Source organism: Cajanus cajan, chromosome 4 (assembly GCF_000230855.2).
Source record: "Cajanus cajan strain Asha chromosome 4, NIPB_CcT2T_4, whole genome shotgun sequence".
NCBI lineage: Eukaryota > Viridiplantae > Streptophyta > Magnoliopsida > Fabales > Fabaceae > Cajanus > Cajanus cajan.
The window spans coordinates 4,169,778-4,193,343 of NC_138520.1; the positions used below are offsets into that span (position 1 = coordinate 4,169,778).

The following is a 23,566-nucleotide window of genomic DNA, read 5'->3' on the forward strand; positions in this document are numbered from 1 at the left end:
AACATAAAAAAAAAAAAATATATATATATATATATATATAGTTGTTTTTTTTTTTAAAAAAAATGATAATAGTAACTCAATTATCTAGTCGGAGGATATCATCGATCTGTGCAAAGCGCAAACCAATATATATAATCATTTTAGAGATATTACTCGTTTACACGGATATTTTTGTCAAGCCGTCAAGGAAGAAAACTATACGTTATGCTGATTATACAAAACCATTTCTTTTTTGGAAGATTTTTCTGAAGTAATAATACACAGTAAATATCCGCATTTTATTTAATTTAAAGAGTATCTTTACCTTAATCGATTGAAATTTAAAATTAGTTAGATTAAATATATTTTCTATTATTTGTCTTAAAGACATGTTCACATGATTTACAATAATATTGTGCACTTTTTATTTTCCTTTTGAGTTATAAGGTAGTGCAAAAGTTTAAAGAGAGTGACATAAGGAGTCCAACGATAAGTTAGTTGAGTTAATTTTTTTTTCAAAATTAACTAACATAATATACCTTTTTTTAATTATAGTATAAATATAAAGTATTTATTACTCAAAATAATAACTAATCTTTATTAAAAATCATAAATATATATAAAATGAATATTTGTTCTTGTAGTATAATCTATTTCATATCCATTATAAAAATTTAAAATCTAAACATTATTATGAAAAGATACAAATTGTTATCACTTTTTAATCCAAAGTTGATACTAAAATAACATATTAATTATTAATATTTCACTATTAAAAGTTCGTTCATTTTTCTGGAACCACGCTGACACCCCCAAACATTCTATATCATGGAAAAAAATTGTTAAGCAAATTATATTTAATTAGAATAATCGTAAGCGATCTATACTAACTAGCTGAACAAATAACTGTGATCAGTTAACACAAGTCTCCAGTCATGTCAAGCGAAGGATTATTAATTGTTGTTCATGTTTAGAATACTCCGGGCATCCATTTCATGAAAAAGAAAAGAAAAACTATGATTAGTAAAGTGATGACGTGCCCAGCACATGTAAAGGCTCTTTATTGTACGTAGTTATGATCATCTTTTCTTTTGCTTTGTTCGGACATGATGTAAGCATTTTTTCAAAAGACAGCCTAGTCCAGTCATATTCATCATCATATCGCTTTAGACCAATAAGAGTTGTATTCCATCACTGAGTTAAGAATTGGGGACACCAAACACAGGGGAATGCTAGCCTCATAACAGGTCAAAGGCTCATCAATCATGACTTTGGTTGGTCGTTTTGGTCTTAATTAAGTTAAATAAGCATTTGTGAGAAGTAATTAAAATGGGAAATTTTGTGGTAAGCAACCCACTAGAAAGTGATTGAGAAATAAATTGAAGTAGTTTGCATGAAGTTAAATTAAAACTTGGTTGCTGTCCCTCTCCCTGATAGAGGCAAAATCTTGTAACTTGTTGATGAAAAATGAGAAATAAAGAGGTAACATGATATACAAATGTGTACTAGTTGGAGAAGTTTTGGGTGTGTTAAGTTTCTCCTTCACGTGGGTTGATGCCATCCTATCACAAGTCCCATTTTTGTTTTGCATGATTGCATCGTGCTCACAAACAACCACATGGACAATCTATAATAATTGAGCGCGGTAAAATTCGAAATTTCTCTACAATTCAATTTGCATTAATGATTACTCCCCAGCCAAAGCCAACAGCATGCATGAAACAAAAAATACATAATAATTTACAAATAAAAATGAAAAATGAAAAAGTGGAGAAGTTGAAAAGCATTAGCCTGAAGCCTGAAGCCTGAAGCCTGAAGCCTGAACTGAACTAAACTCCGATTCGAACTCGGGACGACGGGGTGGACCACTTAGTCACCTCTTTGCCATCTCCTAAGCATTCCACGGATCAAGTGTTAAAGAAAAAAGAAATATATGTTTAGTTTTGGTTGTTCAGTGGAGTAGTGGTCGAGACTCGAGACAGAAGTCGAGGTTGTTTCGGAGGGTGAGGTGGCAGTCGTCGAAGCGGTTGGATTCGGAGCGTGAAATGAAGCGGATGAGTTGTTGGAAGTGTGATTCGTCGCAGGGGATTGTGAGAGGACCATGGTTGCCGAACCCGTACTCTTCCTCTGCCTGAAGGAGTAAGTTCTTGAAGACGGGGTGGTTCAGGTGCGTGGCGCGCACCACAAATCTCGTGGAGCTGCTGCCCACGCACACCGCCACGTGTCCCGCCGGAACATCCGACGGTATCCGGGGGGCCGACTTGCGGGCGCTGGCCTTGCTCCGCCACCGCCGCAGCATTTGGCGGAGCCTCACGATGTGCCGGATTCTGCTGCATTTTCCGACTGCCCCTGACATTGACGATATATCTTCGCACTTTAATGTTGAGTCTGACAAGTGTGAGAAGGAGTGGGAGGGATTGCCAAAGACCTTCCTCTTCTTCTTTTATAATGCCATGCTTCACAACCTGCCCTTCCTCTTCCTCTTAATTACCAACAACTCTTTATCTTTTTCCCAATTTTTTTACTAAAATAATTTTTTTTTAAAAAAATTTACCAAAAAAACATATGTACCACTTTATTTACCCAAATAGAACCTTTTACTGTTCACGTTCAGAATTCGATTCTCTGAGCTATTAATTTTTTTTAATATTTTTTTTTGCATTTTTGGACCTGAGAATGGTGTAAAACTGGAATCGGAACGACCCGTTCTAAATGGAGAACGGACCGTTCTTCTTGCAGAACGACCCGTTCTGAAAGGAGAACGACTCGTTCTCCATTCAGAACGGGCCGTTCTGGATGCAAAAATACACACATGATGAACGCATCAAAACGGGCCGTTCTGATTGGACGTTTCAGTTTCAAAAATAACAGATTATTCGTGCAAGCAGAACGGCCCGTTCTGCTTGGAGAACGGGCCATTCCGATTGCAACATTTACTCACAACCCGAACTACAAACAGAAAAGAAAAAAAAAATTTAAACACTTCTCACAATTCGGTTCCCCGGGAACCGAATTCTGAGCTTAAAAAAAAATTGAAGTTCAGAATTCGGTTCTCCGGGAACCGAATTCTGAACATGAACAATAAAAAGGTTCTATTTAGGTAAATAAGGTGGTACAGATGCTTTTTTGGTAAATTTTTTTAAAAAAATATTATTTTAGTAAAAAATTCTTTTTCCACCATACTCCAGGCAACTCATTTTATCACCAAAAGTAATCTATGTCAGACACCTAAATCTTTAACAAACTTTTCCTTTTAATATAAGAGAAAAAAAAATAAAGTCATGTAAAAAAGTTTTTTTTTTTTTTTTTGCATAATAAAGGAGAATATAATTCTTTCTCATTCAATTTTTTTGCTCCATTATATAATGGTAAACTTAGGTTTTGAATTCGTTTGAAAAATCAGCTTAATTAAGATGTTTTTTTTATTAGGTTGTTATTATATAAGAGTTTATATATGTTATAAGTATTTAATAAATAAATTATTTGTGTTTGGATGCAATGTTACGTAAGTATTTATAAGATGTTGTGTGATTTAAAATAAGTTAAAAATCAAATCATGACTAAAAGTAAGTTAAATTTTAAAACTAACTATGGAGATAATGGAAGTGGTGATCTATTTCAAAATGGAACAACTTGCATTTACGTAACTGACAATGAAAAACGGCTTCATTTGCTCTTTATTTGGATAAAATGAGTTGATTCTATTTTTCTCTTAGCTATAACTACTTATTTTTAATATTTTGTTTAACCACGTGAGGTAATTGGGGTGTTTATTTAATTGTTTTATGCGGAATAATGAACAATGGAAGGCGTGTTTGGGCATTCAAAAACAACTTAAAAGAGAACTACTTCATAAGTCATAACTCATGGTGTCAAAAAAAAAGTCATAACTCATCACAATTCACAAGTGAGAATTACTTCATATATAAGCCATAGCAATTGAAACGTCAACGCTGATATTATGTTTGTTTTGTTTTTAAAATATATTTGGTCTCCCTATGACTCATAACATGTGGAGAATCGAGATGCCTGTAAATATAAGTTCAACTCAAAAGACATAAAAATATATTATTCTCTTAACGTACGTTAAACATCTAGCAAACGAGTTTCTAAACAAAGGCTGGGTTTTGCTTCAAGATTTACTTTTGACGCACATTTTTTCATTGATCCCATGGATTTGATAATTTAAATTAAATTAATTATTGAACATATTATTTAATTCATTTCAAATTTAAACTAAGTCAATCACAATTAATTTGATTTTAAATTTATTTTTGTGACTCAAAAAGTTAATTTGATTACTTAGGTTTTTTTTTTTTTTTTTTTACTTTTAAATTTATACATGTTAGAATTTAGTATTTAGATTTTTCCTCTGATTATTTCTTCTACTCATTTATATCTTGAATTTTTTGTCCAGAATTATTAAAAAAAAATCTTTAGTAACTAAACTTTTTTTAATTAATTTAAGAATTATCTTAAAGTATTTAAGAAAATTTTAAAATTTATAGCAACATTGATTTTTATTTTTTTTATGTAATAAATAATATGAGAACGAAATTGGTTTGAATTAGTTTAACTTCGAATCAAATTAATTTATCTCATCATTATTGTTAGATTGTTAGCATGCTTACTTTTACAAATTTACCCAAACCATGAATTCGCAAGTTACAATATATTGAGCGCCCTCGCTTTCTAGTTTCTTCTTTGGATAATAAAATTAGAAATAGTGTGAGTCATGAAGCAGAAGAGAAATCCCTTATAAGTTATTCAACAAATTCATATATTCTGTTTTAGGACAAAGAGATAAACAGGGGGGGAAAGTGAAAGAAATTTAAGAAACGATTAATCTTACAGGAAAGGAAGAAATACCAACAAAAAAAAAACATGTAAAACGTGTAAGTAAAAGTATTATATAAATAGTAAAATTTAATTTTAATACTCTGTTACTATTAATTTTTTTTATATCATTAATAAATTAAAAATCATTTATGTATAATTTAAAAAGTAATTATTATAAAAATTAATAATTTTATTACATAATAATATTGTTGGTGTCACTTAGAAATCTTTTATAAGCATTAGAAGTTTATGGTTATTTCTATTTTGATAATAGAGAAGTAACAAGTTACATGTTGAACATTTAAAAAATCAAGAAGAAGAAAGTATTGAAGATGATTTGGACTATTCTACTAATCAAACATGTTACACGAAGAGAGTTTGTTTGACAAAGATCAAGTGTAGAATGTAGATGTCTAAGGTTAGATGAAGAAAACTCTAAGTGAAGAAGTGCTCAACGTTAAAGACCTCGAGTAATTTGACGAAAAAAGTATGTGAAGAAATTACTTGTCATTCTGATAATATATTAGTTCCAAGCAATTATCGACCACAAACAAGTCAAAACAAATGTCAACATTTTGGATAATTAATCCTAAGTAGTTTTACACGGTAAAAATATTGTTTTTCGACCGATAGAAATAAAAATCTATAAATAGAAATTAAGGTATGGTATTCTTCTTCAGTTTAAACACCCAAAAATGAACTCTTAACACTTATTACGTGGACTAAGCATGACTCCTGATTCATAGAATAATGTACTTGTCTTCATCCAACTTACATGAAATATTTTACATCATTGTCAATTATCATTGTCTTTCAACTAATCGCTTAGGATTTATGGTATGTTTGAGTAAATTGCTTTAAAAATATTTTTAGAAGAAAAAAAACATTTATGTTGGATTACATCCTTTTGTCCATTTTTTTCAATTTAATTTTTGTTGTCCTAGATCTAGAGCACCGAACATTAAAAATTAATTTTCTAACGTAAATGGCAGTAATATTTTAAAAAATTTATCCAAAGTAATCGCTGAAGCTCTCGGGATATAACACACACTTTTCAACAATAGAATTATAACATAAAATAATAAGGTTTTATAGTGTTTTTGCTTATAAATAACAAGACTTTTTATTCTATTTATATGTTATATATTTATTTACTTATTATCTCGATTTAAAATTTACGTTACATTTTTATTTTGTTTAAGACATTCAATAATCTTCATTGTTTATGTTGAATCAATATTTTAAATTATCTCAATGCTTTAGTTTACAAGTCTTTATACTTGTTAAGACTAATAAAGATAATATTATTGTTTGATTCAGAAAATCAAACTCAAAATAAAATTCATTAAGTAGAGTATTGACTTAAAACTTTAACTTATTTCATATATTCGTCATGTAAAGATGACATAACTGATTATATTCTTTTTGTTCTTATTAGCTAGCACTAGAGATTAAATTCAATTTTAAATGTATTTTATATCTTTTCATATATATTTATGTTAAAGATGAGATAGATAATATGTAATTTTATTAAAAAATTTCAAGAATATTAATAGTTGATTCTAATTTTATATGTAATCGTATTTTATTCTAATTTAAACTTTGCTATTACCTAATCTCATTTATTCATGTTGTATAAAACAAATTGATTTTAATTCCAAGTCTCACAAATTAATGAAAGTATTATTTGTTGGTTAAAGTTAGGATAGAGACATCCATTAGACAACCAATAATCAAGAACACTTTGATTCTTGAAATAGATTTCCACCATCAACAATATATAGTTAAATGATCTTATAAAACATCTTTTTACTATCCATGTATTACAATCAAATATCTCAAGGTGAAATAAAATAGAAAGACAACAAAAAAGGGGTAAATTGCATGGAAAGCTGATATCACACTGTCGATCACATGCCTAACAAAGAGATAGCAATTTTAGTAATTCCCCTAAAAAAAGATAAACTTGGTAAATGAAAACAAACAGTATTCAATCTTTACACCTCCAACACGATATATTAAAATTGCAAAGAGGTTCCCATCCACATAGAGTAGGGAAAGAAAACCAAAAAGCTTTACCATTGAGGTTAGTCTGACCCACTAATTAAAAAAATGCTTACTAGTTAAGCTCTCTTTAGAAAGAACCTTAAGATATTGGCAATAAAACAAGAAAATAATCTTAAAATACAAAGCTCTTCAAGGAACCATTTTGCAATCTCCAAATCTGACTATACCCATGTGCATAGATGCCCCCATTCTACCTTTCTTTATAATTCTCAAAAGAAACCGCCAAAAGCACCCTCCTAATTCCCCCACTGCCCATATTTTGAGCATCTTACCCAATAACATTTTAACATAATCATTTCTTTTTCTATGATCATTACAAACATAGAGTGACGACACATGTCACTTAGTGACCACTAAGATTAATTTTTTTCAATTTCCTTGTTCTTATATAAAAATGTCACTAGGAGTACAAAACCGTTGTGCCTGCAGGAAGTGCGAAAATTTGCGGATTAGGATTTGTGGGTCCACTTCGCATGTTTTGGTAAGTAGGGTGCATCCCCCCTAATTAAGCGTCCCGTTAGAATAATTTCAGCATAGAACCCCACTTGTTAGAACTTAAGGGTCATGGCATTTATTTGCATGGTTCAATGTTTTATAACTAAACACGTATCTTAGGAAATCTCCAAATTAAGTTAAGAAAACAAGAACGAGCAACAAATTTGAATAATGTCATCTGTAGCTCACGAGTTATGTTCTATTCTATATCTGAAGTTTGTTGTTTCATAAAATTTGATTTATGAGTTGGTGATGAGACAAAAACTGTAGCTAGGAAGATATGAAGAATATACGCTGGATTTCTGGAAGGGTATTTATGATAATACAGAAACAAGAGTCAGCGGTTAGGTGTTACTGCTCTCTCTATTCTTCACTGCACAGTTTAGTTTCGATATCACTTTATTATCAAAACAATTAAAACAAAATTAAGATTCTTTACTTAAACATTAAATAACTAACACTGTCTAATAACAAAAAAGATTAAAGTAATGTAGTATATATTCTATTGTCATCAATATAATTTTAATAGATAAAAAGAATATTAAATAAATTTGTATCAGTAAAAAAAATTAAACATTAAATAAATAACTATAAATATATATAACACTGTATATACAACTTTTTTTTATCTGTAACTTTTATATACATGCAAATATCTCAAAAATACATCTTAAAGCAGTCAAAAGAAACAACTTTTATTGTCTCATTTTTTTATTATACACAACAGAGAAAATTCAGATCTTCAATTTTTTTGTGACGGCGAGGGGGAGGGAAATTATAACAGGTACTTGATGTGGCGATTTCAAAGGGGTAAACACATTTTTATCACCCCTAAAATTAGGGTTGATCAATACTTGATGTGGCGATTTCAAAGGATAAACACATTTTTATCACCCCTAAAATTAGGGGGAGTTGCTATCGTACCCTCAAAAATCGAGGGGTTTTAATACATTTTTCTATGTAAACTTATAAAAAATTTTATAAAAAAAATTTAATTATAAAATAAATAATCTAAATTATACTTATAAAATAAAAAGTAAGATAAAATTATAGAAATTAAAATTATAAGATTTTATTAATATTATAAAATATTAAAAAAAGAAAAAAAATAATAAATAGTAGGAATAAAAAATTATTAAAATTATAATATAGAAATTCAAAAATTTAAGATAAAAAGACAAAAAATATACTTAAAAAATTATTAAAATTAAAATATAGAATTTCAAAAATTTTAAATGAAAAGATAAAAATATACTTAAAAAGTTATTAAAATTAAACTATTTAAATATATAATAATATTATTACAAATAAATTAGAATATATAAAATAAAAATAAAATGACTAAATAATTTTAAAATTGAAAGAATAAAATATCATAAATATTATTTAGATAAATTATTAAAAATATAAAATATAAAATATTGTACCGGTACCCTCTCAAATAAGATGGGTACCATAGAATTTCTCAAATTGGGGTTAATCAAAATTATTAGTTTTAAAAAAATTATCTATTACTATATTAACCGACTTAATAATAATTGTTATTTAAAAATAATTATAAAAATTAACTATATAAATTAAGTGGTTATTAACTATAAATACTTTTTTATAATCGATTTTAGTTTATCATCACCGATTTTGACTTTAAAAAATCAGTTATATATCGTAACCGGTTATTTAACAGATTATAACCAAAACTAATTTTAAGATTTTTAAAAAATTAACTTCTAAAATTTTTGAATATGATAAATTTTTATTTTATGTAGTTAAAATTTATAATAGATATTTAATATATTAATTGAAAATAATATTAAATAAATACTTTTGTATGACCACTCACCTTTTGATCTTTGATTTAGGTTGTTATTGAAAACTATTTTGTAAATCCGTTTTGAATCAAATCACCTAATGATTATGAAAATAGATTTAGAGTCGTTAGTTAAACAAATTCTTAAATTTAATATAAAAATTTTGATTTAATAAACTGAGGAAACAATTTTTAATGTAGTATCTTTATAATTTCTTAAGACACAAAATTGATTTATAATAATTTTAAGAATTCAATGAAATTGGGTGACAGGAATTATATATAAATAATTTTTGGAAGGTATAAGAGTTAGAAAGATGAAATTCAATCTCACTAACTTCTCTCATTGTTGTCCTTCAAATTTATACTTGCTTTTTAATTATCTTTTCTTTACAAATTTCAATTTAAAAAAAAGCAAACGATATTCAATTATACATCTTTCTATTATAAGTTTTGGCTAGGATATTAAAAATGATTATATATTTTTCAAGTCTTTGTGATTCAATAATTCGTACTTAATTTATATTACAACAAGCTTGATACACTTGTCACAAAATCTCAACATGTAATCAACTCAAATTAGATTGGTTTTAATCAATTATAAACTTCAAACAGGATGAAATAGTAACTCGTTGGGTTGTTTTTTGGGGTAAAAATCTTTCAAACCAATATGACCTTAATAATGTTGGTTCGGGTTGGCTAGTCAAATTATTTGATTAAAGTATTATTATATTTTTAAAACTTAAAAAAATCAAACAAATACAATACGAAAGATTAAATAAAGAATGACATCCTATAGTTATCCCATGCACTTGTCAAGATGTTAAAATGAAATTGTTAATCAGAAATAAAGATAATAGCAAAATCAATACAAAGAATCCCTTTCAAAGACTTATCTTTGATGCGAGTTTTCATGTATCTTAGAGATTTAATGACCTACAAAATCAATAAAAAGAAAATAGCAAAAACATAGTGCAATATATTATAGATAAAATGTAGTAATAAGAATTAAATGTAGGTTGTGTTGGGTTAATCAGTTTCGAAACTCACCAATCACATACTCAACTTAATTACAATTATGTTAATGAAAATAAATCCAATCTGAACCGATGACTCATCTTAAATCATTGAACTGTAATCAGATAATTAAGGTTGATTGACTTGTACCCGTTTACACCTTTGTAAAAAAAAAAAAAAAAGTTTACTTCTCCAAAAATGTTTAATTTGATCAATTACTACGTATTACTTAAGATTTATCAGAGAAAGACAGCTAGAAATAATAAAAGGCAAAACGTTTATAGCAACATCGATAATTTAATTTTATCAATTAAGTCAACCATCAACCTGTAATTAATATATTATTATCTCATGTGTATATTTAGGACTCAACATGGATCTATTAAACCATCATTCGCCTAATATTCCATCTATCTCAAAACGTGACATTTAAAGTTTTTTCATAAACATTAAAAAAATTAATAAATATCTTAATGAGGAAAATAATTTAATTAAGTTTTCTTTAATGATTATTGAAAAAATATTTTTTAAAAATTATTTTGATATTTATTTAGGATATTAATGGAATAATTTTTTTAATGTTTTATTAAAAAATTAAAATGTCACTTTTTAAATTAAAAAATTGTGTGTTACAACAATGCTTATTTCGTGTGTTAAGCATGTTTTCAAATTGATGAATTGAATATCGTATGTCCTGTCCATTGAAATACCATAATGGAGTATTAAATATTCATTCATTAAATGAGTTAGAAATATCACAACTCATAAGGTAGTAGTATTATATATTCATCCATTAAATGAGTTGCATATTCATAATAATAATAATAAAAATCGATCGGTAACTAATTACTGATCTTTCACTCTATTAGTAAAACAAAAAAAAGAGAGAGAGTGACAAAAATGACTTTAAGACAGTGATTAAGAAAATAAAATATAAATTATTTTAACTAAATAAATTTATTTCATTATAATATACAAAAAAAGTATTTAATAAATGATAAGTTAAAAATGTTAAATATTTTTATTTTTAATCACTTTTTTTTTTACAATCATTGGAAGAAAAAAAAAGACCAATAAACAAAGCCCAAGACGCCCAAGACAGAAGCGATTATAGGTCCAAAAATCTCTACTCCATTTCCCATAACGTCAGCAACAATAGCGGGAGCAATACTAGCATGCAGATACAGAAACACTGCATTTGAGTATTTTATAACGAGTTAATCCTTCATACACTATTAGTATAAAGTTTTTTACGCCGATAACTAATTATATATTTTAAAATCATTTATTTTATTATTATTTTATTAAATAAGTTACTGACATGACACTATTAAAATATATAATTAGTTGTCAGTGTAAAAAAACTTTACACTGACAGTATATAAGTAATTAAGTCTTTTATAATTATTTTATTAATTCAAAGTATTTAGTAATTTGTCCGTAAAATCTCTTTTTACAATCACATTTTATCATTAAAACTTTGAAACTCTGTTTAAGACATTGGAATTCAGTTTTGTCCAAACTAATAATTTATTTATTTTTATTAATTAATATAAGAATGAATTAAATTATTTGAAGAATAACTTTAAAATAACTATTTTTATTTTTTTAATTAGAAGGTTAATTTTTATTTTACTTCTTTTTTTTATTAAGAAACGGTTAAATATTTGGTGTAGAGACTGAAAAGGAGAAAACATAAACATCTGGAAATTGAGAAGACTACTAGATCGATGTAAGAGCTAAAATATGCAGACCTCAGTAGGGTACCGAAGCATGTTTTGTTCAATAGTTTTTTTGGTTTCATGTTCAACATAAGAATGAGTATGAGTAATGAAAGAAACAATAATGTTACATGTTAATAAAAATATTAAGGTATGTATTATTATATATAAGGTAGTTGTTTGGTGATAATTGAATGCATTTGTTCAGTTATACCTTGCGAAGTAGGTGTGATGTCATAATAACTAAACTAAACTTTTGCAACAAAAGCCTACAAGCTACGTACGTATACTAATATAGATAAAATACATTATAAATACTAGTATTCCCTATAGAGATGCACATGCTAAGCTTTTTTATTTTGTATAATCATTTATAGTTTGGCATGTTTCCAACCTTTCGATGCATGCAAAGGGCCTTTAGAGATCGCCATATCTCTGCTTCTCTTTTCAAATTTGTCAATTGTCGCTATCATCTATTAATACATGGAGCAAAAAATTTGGATTTTATTAATCACCGTAATTACCACGTTCCCCATGTATATAAATTAAACTGCATCTCTCTATTTAACAAAAACAGAACTTAAGGAATAAGGATAATATGAGATGCGTAAAATCTTGTGTCAGAAATCAGCCATGTCGTCGTCACATTTATCCTTGCATGCACATGAATTGAAGAAAACAGATATATAATTTATATATACAGATAAAACAAATAAAAAGATTAGATTCTTCATTTTGAATCATATGAATTCTACCAGTCACAGTTTTTCATTTTATTTTTCTTTTGAGAGAGAATGATGTATGTATAAATAAGGACATCGGGCATGTTAAGATGATGCTTAATTAGATAGCTAGCTACATGCGCGTTAGCATATAAATTTTAATTAGGAACGTAATTAATTAACATATTACATATCTCTAATTATTTTTAGTAGTAGAAATAGTAGGTTGTTTTCTGGTATTTCTTGGACCCTGATCCTGTGAGAGTCCTTAAAATAGGCAGTTGGATCAAAATTGAGTCTTATGGGCTAGCCCAATAAGTTTGGATGGGGTTGTAAAATTTAAAGGTAAATGATATATACACCTCCATTTTTATTAATAGATTAAAAAAATTCTTAAATATATTTTTAATTTATTTTTGAAATAAATTTAATTTCAAATAATTATCTAATTCATTCACTTTCTCTTTTTTCACTTTTTTTTTCTGCTACTCTATCATTTTTTAGGTACTATTCATTGATTTTTATTTTTTTTTTCTCTTCAGAGGGAGAGTGGTAGCTCCAACATTTTTTTTCTTCTCTCGGGCCCAAACTTATGATCTTCTTAAGCAACAATAATTGCAAGAGCTAGTAAATATGAAGGGAGACCTAGGCGTTGAAAATGGTTTTCTGCATAATAATTCATTGCCTCGAGTAATTGCAGTGTGCTCCTAAGCGTTGTACCTGGAGTATCAAGGTTTGTTGCAATAACATTTTTCAAATTTGCATTCGTACTATTAATATATTAACCATCAAGTTATTGGTCTAAATAATATAGAATTCAGTATTCTTAAATAAGATTTTGAATTCAACTTTTGTAGATTTAAGAGAAATGACCTATTAAAGGTAACAAACTAAGTTTCTCGACGACATAGATTAGTCATTAACAAAACTTATAAATATTTCATACCAATAATTCAGGGGTTAATCACATATACACTATCAGTATAAATTTTTTTGCAGTGATAACCAATTAGATCTTTTAATTGTGCCGTGTTACTGTTAAAAGTAAATGTGTTTATAGTGACATGACACAATTAAAAAATTTAATTGGTTACCAGTGTAAAAAAACTTTACACTCCCAATATATAGGTGATTAATTCATAATCCAGTTCTAAATAAAATACTATTAATATCTCAAACATAAATGTTACGTTACCATATGTTTACCTTTTTTTATATATAATACTAGTTTGAAAAATCATTAGTTTCAAAGTTGAAGTAATCTTTTTTTTTCTTCGCAATTAATATCTCTGAACCTAATTATCAACAGTAAATTGAATTTTTCTTTACTCTTAATTATAGTTACTAGTTTTTAAAATTACTTGGTTTAAATTTCTTTGATACTTTTTATTTATTGTTAACTTTATTCCATTTATATTCACTTGAAGTTTCAAATATAACAATTACTTAAAATAAATGATATATTTGAATAAAATTTAAATTTAATTATGGTAGAATTAATTAAAAGTATTCATATTAATTATTTCCTTTCTTAGCTTTGATAATATGTTTTATGTTACTGAAAGTAGTATAATATGATTTTTATTATCTTTTAGGTGAAAAGACTGGTTGTGTAAAAAGATCAATTGATGTCACTATCTTCAAGAACTAAGAGGAATTGATCCATGCTATTGAGTATATAGAGTAGAGGGTTTGTTGGGTGGCCCTAGAGGTTCAGGATGGGAACTACTATATGTCGATCATGACAATGGTTATTCTTGTTGGAGATGATCCTTATTGGGATGTAAGTTTCTCACTTCTATTACAATGGGACATACTCCACATGCTTAGGTTCATTAGATAATCGTGTGTTGCTTAAATGATCCTGTTAGAATATATTTAATAAAATTAACAAGAATGTTATCGCGTGAGTTACTGAGACACACTTGTCTCCAAATTATTCTTGCAGGGAATTTGCTGGTTGTGCCAAGTACATCAAAATTTCATCACCTACAGAATTTGCTGGTTGTACCTGAGATATCATTAAACCATTTTCTCTTTTAAGAGCAAAGGCAATTTCCACCTTCAGTGATACTTCGAAGAAGCTTCCTCAAGTCAGTGTAAACGATATGATGATTGAATTCAGGGCAATGAAGAAGAGCAATTTCATGGAATATCAAACTCCTAATAGAATTGGAAAGTATTTTCCAATTACGTGAGAAATTAAAATAGGAGACGCACATTAGCTGTACAACTTATACATCTAATGAATGAGTCCATGGCAGTTAAGAAAGGAAACTTCATATCACAAAATCAAAACCTAATGACTTGTGTTAACTTCATCACTCCCAAAAATGTAATTCATTTTTCATTCTTTAACACGTTATCACAATTCGACATACATATGCACTTATTCATTGACACAAATTGTGCATGAAATAGAGTTTGCATAAGCAAGAGCATTATTCAAACATCATGCCATCTTGTTGTATAAAGCTTTAGAGATTCTTTGGAAAAGATTTTTATTTAAAAAAACTCTCAAAAACTCTTTTAACTTGGTATTAAAAAAAAGTTCTTACACCCTTACAGGCTTCTGAAGCACAGCTGATAAAACAACATGAGACTTGGCTGATCCAACACTCTTATCTCCCACAACCCACTTCAACTTTTTGTAGCCAAACCTTTCAATCAACCTAGTCAACACCCTCTTCTTCTCTTCATCAACATAACACAAGTTATCCATCCAAAACAACCCACCAGCCCGCAAAACGCGATCAACATCAAACATCAAAAACTCCAACTTCTCTGGACTCCCTCCACCATCCAAGCCACTCCCACAACGCACCAAATCAAACACATTGTCAAAGAACGGCAACCTATGATCCAAGCTTAAAAAGAGAGGAAAAAGCCCTCTTGCAGCAATGAACTCGCTGAAAGGAGCATCAACATTCAAAGTGATAGTAACCACAGTAACATTCCTCTCGGCCATCACAGCAGCGAAGGATCCAGAACCGCCTCCAACATCAAGCCCTATCCTAACCCCACCACTTCCCAATGCCAACACTTGATCAACCACAAAATCACTCTTACTCCTTGACCTCACAAACCTCTCATTCTCGTACCCATTCACCAAGTCAAAGCAACCAATGCAATCCCTACTCAACTTTTTACCACTCAAACACTCAAAACTCTTGCAACTTAAACCACTCCAGTTAACGGTTTTGTTGGCAACAGGCTTCCAAAGCGAGGTGGGAAAAGGGTGGAGAAGATTAGCCTTGGAAATGGTTTTGGCGAAACACCTTCTTCTAGGGAGAGGCTCACACCCTCGCAAAATGAGTTTCTGTGCGATGCTCCAATCATCGGGGCAGGGTTTGGAAACGTTGTAAGTCATGTAGTGAGACAACAAGTGAGAGGATTTGTGGCAGGTGTGGCCAATGGATGAGACCATCTGGGTGATTCCAGTTTTGGAGTCTTTGCCGAGAGGGAGGTGGTGATGGTGGAGGAAGAGTTTGAGTTCGCTTGGAATGTTGGGTCGGGAAAGGTCGAGGCTTTGGTAGCCGAGAAGGTGTTTTTGTATCTGGGCAAGTTTGTTCTGAGAGGAATTGATCTCTCGGAGAATGAGGGTGACTTGTTCTGAGATGAGGGAGAAGTTTTTGTGAAGTGGGAGGTGGGTGTGAGTGTGAGTGTGAGGGGAAGAAGTGAAGGCGTAGAGGGCGAAGAGGTTGGTGATGATGACAGAGAAGATCATGAGAGTGTTGATGAGTGCGGAGGAACAGAGTGATGCTCTCTTGAATCTCGCACTTCCGTCGCTTATTTTCAGAGAAACCGAACCCATCTTCTCCTTCACAAAGCGATCAGTGAGAAGAAGACGACATTGATCAGTCGAACATTTGTTACATGTGATGTGAGTGAATGAATGCTTTCAAAATTCAGACACATTAAAGTGACACTAGTCCCAACCTCTTCACTATCACGTTCACGTTTTGTTTTGTTTTGTTTTGGTATGTCATTTAACAAATCCTTTTTAAATAAATTTTATTTTTTATATTATTTAGCTTTAACTCTTTGTTTAATATTTTTAAAATAAGAAAAAATAATTTTTGTATTTGTCATTTGTTGATGGTGCGGTTGGAGATCAGAGCATGCAAAGGAGATCAGAGGTGTAAGGGTGTGTTTGTTTTTTCGTTTGGTACAGTTAAATGTGGGTTCATTTTAAAGCATCAAGACTCATCTTTTTCCATTTTATTGCTTTGAAATGCACGCCACCGATTATACAAACACACTAACTTGTGTGTTCCTCTTCCTTGGTCAAAGAAAATGTAATTCTTTGGAGTTTAATGAGTCCCCGTAATCCTAGCAGCTATTTGGGCATATTAAAGATTTGAAACACATCATTTTGCATATTTTTTTTCCTAGCAGCTAATTTGCATTTCTCAGGTTCTTTTGCTTGTGAAGCCACTCTCAAGTCTCAGATACAATTTTAATAGAGAAAACCCTTCTCATTTCAGGATTTCCTTTTGGTCATACTTATAATTCGTCAAAAGAAAGTTTTACTGCAAAAAGTATGTTTGTTTCGGAGTTTCAGTATTTGCATAATGAAACTGGATTGTGAGAATAATATCAGAATTTGAATCTCATTCTTGTGGTCATATATGGGCAAGAGTGGAGTACCTTTTTTTTTTTTTTTTTTTAAAAGAATCTTTCTATGCATTTTTCTTAAATTATTTTGGCTTCCTCAAATAAGGTGTTCTTTTACATTTTCCACCCATCCCAAGTAAAACTCTTCTACTTCCTAAACTCTATATATAAAGGTACCATTAGATATTCATGTCTGGATTTCATTTAGATAATGTATTTGGTCATCGTAAGGTTGAAACTTGGAAGTAATTCATGTAACAAACTCTTATCGAACAAAAGTTTTTAAAAATATTTTTATATGATAGAAATTCATGTTTAATATATAAAGATTGATTTTTTTATATCTAATTTTATGTTTATTTATCATAAATTATTTATGAATTACATTTTAATATCCTTAAAATAAATTATTAGTAAATAAAATAATATTATATTACGATATAAATTATTTATCATAAATCTAATTAAAATATAATTTATATATTTAAATATAATATTTATTTATATATATAATTTATTCTAAATTTTAGTTATATATAATAAATATTTTGCATATGCATTGAATAATCTAAAATAATAATTTATAGATAGCTATGAAATTTTTTTAAAAATTGAATTAGATAAGAATTTTTTAAAAAATTCTAAAAACTTTCTCAATTCAACTTACACCTTTACTAATTCCATACTCAATTTATACATTACTCCCATGTATAAGTGGAATATGATTCTTTTATGTAAGAGTATTGTTAAATATTTTTTTTTGACGAGACAATTTGGATAAATTCTTTTAACTTTATATTTAATTTGATTTTTATTTATTATAATTATTTATAAATTAAATTTTAATATTTTTAAAATAAATTAATAATAATAAAATATATATTATATTACAATGTGAATTATTTATCAAAAATCTAAAATATAATTTATTTATTTAAAATATATATTTATTCAAAATTTTAAACATTAAATATAATTTATATATTAAAACCTATAATTTGTAAAAATAGATAAAAATATGTAAATTTCGTTTTCACAATTTTTAATACGATTATAATTATTTTCTATTTGTTTACTTTTTTGTATTATTATTCTCGATATGAATGGATAATAAAAATTTCAAAAATCATTTTTTTCACTCGCATCTTCCTTACTTTGAATCACTTCTCTCATGTTCATAACAACGTAATAACCGCATATTCTCTCCCTCTCTCTTTTCCTTTTTCTCTACATGTTCCTACCAAAACAAAATGGAACTGCACGTAATATTGAGAAAAACTCAAGTCCCGTCAATTCTAGATCATAAAAAAAAGGTCATCCGCCATTTATTCATGTACCAAGCTCAATAGTGCTGGACGTGAGAGGGTGTATTGGGAAAAACCTAAGTTCCACATCGACTAGAGATTAGGTAATTAAATAACATATATGTGGAAAGCAACCCTCATCTTTCAAACTAGTTTTGTAGGGTTGAGTTAGGCTTAAATTCACTATTCTAAGATGGTATCAAAGCCATTTACATCCACTTTAAATGGGTCACCCACCATTGATACATGCATCATGGGCGTGAGGGGTGTATTGAGAAAAACTCAAATCCCGTCAATCCTAGATCATTAAAAAAGGGCCACCCGCCATTTATCCACGTATCAAGCTCAATAGTGTTGAACGTGAGGGGATATATTGGAAAAAACCTAAGTCTTACATTGACTAAAGATTAGACAATTAAATAGTATATAAGTAGAAAGCAACACTCATCTTCCAAGTCAGTTTTGTAAGGTTGAGTTAGGCTTAAATCCACTATTCTAAAACGTAAAAGCAAAACCAATGACGACCAAGAGAGTGTGAGACTAACTAGTATAGGGAGGTTAAAAAGCCTAGAGGCATAGAAACCAAATGAACAAATTTTGATCATCAGCACGTCCATAATGTATTCTAAAACAAAGAACATAAAATTGTTCTACTCTAGTACAAATGAACATGAGGGGGTGTATTGAGAAAAACTCAAAACCCGCCAATCCTAGATCATTAAAAAAGGGTCACCCGTCATTTATCCACGTATCAAGTCCAATAGTGTTGGACGTGAGGGGATATATTGGGAAAAACCTAAGTCCTACATCGACTAGAGATTAGGTAATTAAATAGTATATAAGTGAAAAGCAACATTCATCTTCCAAGCCAGTTTTGTAGAGTTGAATTAGGCTTAAATCCATTATTCTAAGACGTAAAAGCAAAACTAATGACGACCAAGAGAGTGTGAGACTAGCAAGTAGAGGGAGGTTAAAAAGCCTAGAAGGATAGGAACCAAATGAACAAATTTTGATCATCAGCACGTCCATGATGTATTCTAAAACAAAGAACATAAAATTGCTCTACACTAGTACAAATGAACAAAATTTTACAACACTTCTTGTTAAGGGTTGTGGCACAAACCTAAGACTTAGAAACCCAACCACAAAAACAGTGCAAGTGCGGTTAACAAAAGCTTTTAAGAGCTCATTCCCTTTAATTCTCTTCTAACTCGTCTTCTTCATCGAAGGATCCATCATACCCGACATTTTTCTCTTGCCGGACTAAACTTAATTCACCTTGATTTTCCTACTTTTCCTTAGTGAAAGGATTTCTAGCTTTGAAGTATACTTGTAGAAGAAAAATTAGCAGTGATTGAAACCAAGATGATAAATTGGAAGATAAATGCAATATGACAGTAAATTTCCATGGCAAGGTTTCACAAGGATATATTTCCGCATAAAAATATGATAGGAGCTGGTTTATGATTTGAAATAGTAACTAAATCCGTTATACACCAGATTCAAAAATAACTGCAGTAATATTCAAATCAACTTGCTCCACAGCATGCTAGAGCTTTGCTTTCATTTTATCAAGTATAATGCATGAAATCCTTCTAGTCAAGTTCTGGATTTTGTCCAAAGATTACAAATGTAAATGATTTTGGCTCATTTTGCATCCCAATGATAATAAGCATTAAGAACAAAAAAAACTGCTGCACCAGTTTCTAACTCAAACTTCTGGCAGTCACTGTGCAATGAACATTACAAAAGATGCTATAAATATTTTTTCCAACCTTTTTCTTGGTTTGAAATGGTATACATACAGAATGACACTATCAGAAAACTGTTACGAAAGAGCAATCTACTTCCAAATTCCCCCTCCATCCTCTAGGAATATTGTTGAAATCTTGTTAATGAACTACACCAACTTAACAATATTATGTAACAGGGAATCTGAATTCGATATCAGTAAGATTATTTATGTTCTCGCAGCTCCAACATATTTCATCTTTTAAGAGATCCAGATTCACATAGATTTCTGTGCTTTGAGGGTGGTCTTTGTAACTTGCTATAAAATAGTGAACCTCATTGTCTATCTCAATCCAGTTGTTCATAGTTGTTTGCACCATAACAGCCTCTTCCAGCAAGCCACCTTCATTATTTGATACAAGTATATGTTATGAGGGTTGTTACCGCATCCAACCTTGCGGCTCTGATAGCATTATTGGAATTATTTTATGGTATTTGTCTGAGAGGATATTTTATGAGGATTATTTTTTTAAGGTTATTATTATACAAACATACTCCACAATGATAAGATATTGTCTACTTTGGGCCTAGGCTCTCACGTTTTTGCTTTTGATCATTACTCAAAAGGCCTCTTTTACATCGAAATATGTGTGTGCTTTATAAGTTGTTATTTTTATTGATGTGAGACTTGTTTGTATCCCAGCACTATTTGCATAAGAAACATTACCAAGCTTCATTGCAAGTCCATGAATTAGAAGCCGAATTTCAAATTATTCCACTCTGAACATCCATCAAGAACAATGCTGAAGCAACAAGAATCAAGAGGCACACCGGTACATTTCTAAAAGAGAAATATGATCAATTAAAGTGGTCCCTAACAGATAAATATGCTCTATTAGTGTGATTTCTCTACCTATAATACGTAAACCATTGAATCCATATTTTCCTCCTACTCCATAGAAATTCACGAATCCACCTAAATCATACATAAGTAACCCTATGATTTCCATTTTAATTTCCTCACCATACCAAACCGAATTAAAATCGGACAATGTAAATAGTTTTAACACAAATCCAACATTCTCCCGGCTCAAATCGCAAGAGGGAAAAGGAGAGATTACCTAAACCATGCATAAGTAACACTAGGATTTTCATTATAATTCCCCCCACATACCAAATTGAATTAAAATCGAGCGATGTAGATAGTTTTGGAACGAAACATTCTCTTCACTTGAATCGCGAGAGACGGTTTATCGAATACTAAAACGGGAATCATAGACAGGAGTGACAGATGTTGAAACGGGCATCGTCCATTAAATATCACTTTATCACCTTGCATATTCACTTTACCAGCTTGATACTCAATTCGACTCTAATTTTATGTCCTTTCATCAAGAGTCTATTCACACATCATCGAGTTTCGTTATTTTGATGAAGGCAAAATATTGAAAATCTAAAATTTGACAAATTACCAAAAATTAACTTGTAAAGGACCAAATGGAGTACAACTGAATTGTTTAAGAACTAAAATAAATTTTAATTTCAAACCAAAACAATTTGATCCGTACCAATAAAAATAACAGTATCAAGATCAAAATGCCTAAATACGGAGAAACAGGCCATACAGGCCGCTATAAAATTTTAAAATAAAGAAAACAGTGTAGAGAACAGAGTGTACTCACCCACAATATCCACCCAATCAAGGCTAAATTGTTTTACAAACCATAAAAATCTTATAAATTGCGTATACATTGAAAATTCAAAGATTCATCTCTTCAAAAGAATAGCAAATAAGTTTCATTCCAAAAAATGATTTTCCCAATCCAACCGTTTGGGGATCAGAGTTTACCACTTACTCGTGCTTAAGATTTTAAATACGGCACTAACACTGCAGGAACACCATGATGTAGCTGCTTCCCGTTAGCAGCCACAACAATGAGAATTGTAAGAAAGTTTGTAGCAGTTGGGCCAGTAACCATTGCAAGCAAACAGTCATTATCCTCTGAAAGCCATACTTCAAAGATAAGCACTAACCATCCTGTATGTTGTGCTTTTGCATCAATAACATTATATCATTTGAAGTTATAAACGCTGCAACATTCACATAGAACATTGCAGGCGTAAACCAAAAGAAAAAAAAAGCAACTATGACAAGATTATAGTTTCAAATTTCATCAATTCAGGGGTACACATTATTAAGCAAATCATGTATAGTTATGAACTCAATAATTAAGTGGTTAAATATAGAAAAACAAGAGAAAGGGTGACAAAAGCCAAAACAATCCCCAGCAGAGAATAAGCTCAATAAATCTTAGCTATTGCTTCTTGTCTTCTGCTTTCCTTGGCTGAAAGAAAGAGAACATAAAAGACACAAATTAATCAAAACGGCTATAGCTATAAGCCAAATTTCACAGAAATTGTAAAACTTTGCACAAAAGAGAAATGAATGAAACAAAACTGAGAATGTGTTAGTAAATTTATGAATGTGCAACAGAATTAAAAGTATAAATTGGAAACGCACTTTGGTGGGGGGTGCGGTTTGGGAAAGCTCTTGGTCGGGGATGATAACGGGCCAGGATTCGCCTGCTTCGCGGAACATCTGCTCGGTCTCGAGGTATTGACCCTTTTCCAGAATGAGGCTTCTTATGCTCTGAGCGGGCGTGGAGGTGGCGTCGAAGACTTGCTCAACGCCGTTAACGAAGGTCACCGTTATCTGCGGCGGACGCTCTTCCCTTCCGCGCTTCACCTCCACTTCGCACGCCGGGTTCGACTCCTTCGCCTTCCGCGAGTTGCATTGCGCCAGAAACTCCATACACGACGCCGTTCGCGGGTCCAGCGCGTTGAACTCGATTTTCACTCGAGATAGGAACTTCAACATCCTGCTAATTCCAAAATCAACACACAAATCTCAATCAAGATGAAACGCTGCCCTGCCTTTAGGGTTTCGTACTGTAACTCGGGTGTCAAATTTCAGAGTTTATTATTATTTTTTTTATTTTTTTTACACTAAATGTGGTTTAATTAATTTTATTTATTTATTTATTATTTATATATTTTTTATTTAGTTTAACTTATTATGTAATAATTAAATTCATTTAAATATCTATTAATTTAATAATATAAAAAATAAAAAGTTATGTAACAACTTCAATTTTTTTATTTATATATTAATGAATACAAACAAATAAAAAAAATTACATAAAATCTAAATCAACTTTATGTAAAATGAAATTTGGATAACTCTTTCATTTATCAAATATTGAACTA

At 29.9% G+C, this 23,566-nt stretch overlaps 3 protein-coding genes across 3 annotated transcripts; all 3 read right to left on the reverse strand.

The window, feature by feature from the left end:
- Window positions 1-1,600: 1,600 nt before the first annotated feature.
- On the reverse strand, window positions 1,601-2,409 carry LOC109799712 (indole-3-acetic acid-induced protein ARG7). The gene has a single exon (XM_020360327.3). It carries the CDS (start codon window positions 2,333-2,335, stop codon window positions 1,931-1,933), a length of 405 nt encoding a protein of 134 aa, XP_020215916.1. The 5' UTR covers window positions 2,336-2,409; the 3' UTR covers window positions 1,601-1,930.
- A 12,722-nt stretch (window positions 2,410-15,131) lies between these two features.
- Window positions 15,132-16,601, reverse strand: LOC109799578 (putative methyltransferase At1g29790). The gene has a single exon (XM_020360160.3). The coding sequence runs from the start codon at window positions 16,459-16,461 to the stop codon at window positions 15,202-15,204; it is 1,260 nt and encodes a 419-aa protein (XP_020215749.1). The 5' UTR covers window positions 16,462-16,601; the 3' UTR covers window positions 15,132-15,201.
- A 5,676-nt stretch (window positions 16,602-22,277) lies between these two features.
- On the reverse strand, window positions 22,278-23,256 carry LOC109799739 (39S ribosomal protein). Its single transcript, XM_083073953.1, has 2 exons — window positions 22,821-23,256; window positions 22,278-22,644 (listed from the first exon to the last, which is right to left on the reverse strand). The coding sequence occupies exons 1-2, from the start codon at window positions 23,175-23,177 to the stop codon at window positions 22,615-22,617; spliced, it is 387 nt and encodes a 128-aa protein (XP_082930079.1). The 5' UTR covers window positions 23,178-23,256; the 3' UTR covers window positions 22,278-22,614.
- Between the last annotated feature and the right edge of the window lie 310 nt (window positions 23,257-23,566).

Bases quoted from the DNA above. Each gene is read 5' to 3' on its own strand.
- LOC109799712 (XM_020360327.3), bottom strand. From the start codon at position 2,335: ATGTCAGGGGCAGTCGGAAAATGCAGCAGAATCCGGCACATCGTGAGG.
- LOC109799578 (XM_020360160.3), bottom strand. From the start codon at position 16,461: ATGGGTTCGGTTTCTCTGAAAATAAGCGACGGAAGTGCGAGATTCAAG.
- LOC109799739 (XM_083073953.1), bottom strand. From the start codon at position 23,177: ATGTTGAAGTTCCTATCTCGAGTGAAAATCGAGTTCAACGCGCTGGAC. The intron at 22,645-22,820 runs GTGCGTTTCCAA...TCTTTCTTTCAG, and splicing joins AAACCGCACCCCCCACCAAA to CCAAGGAAAGCAGAAGACAA.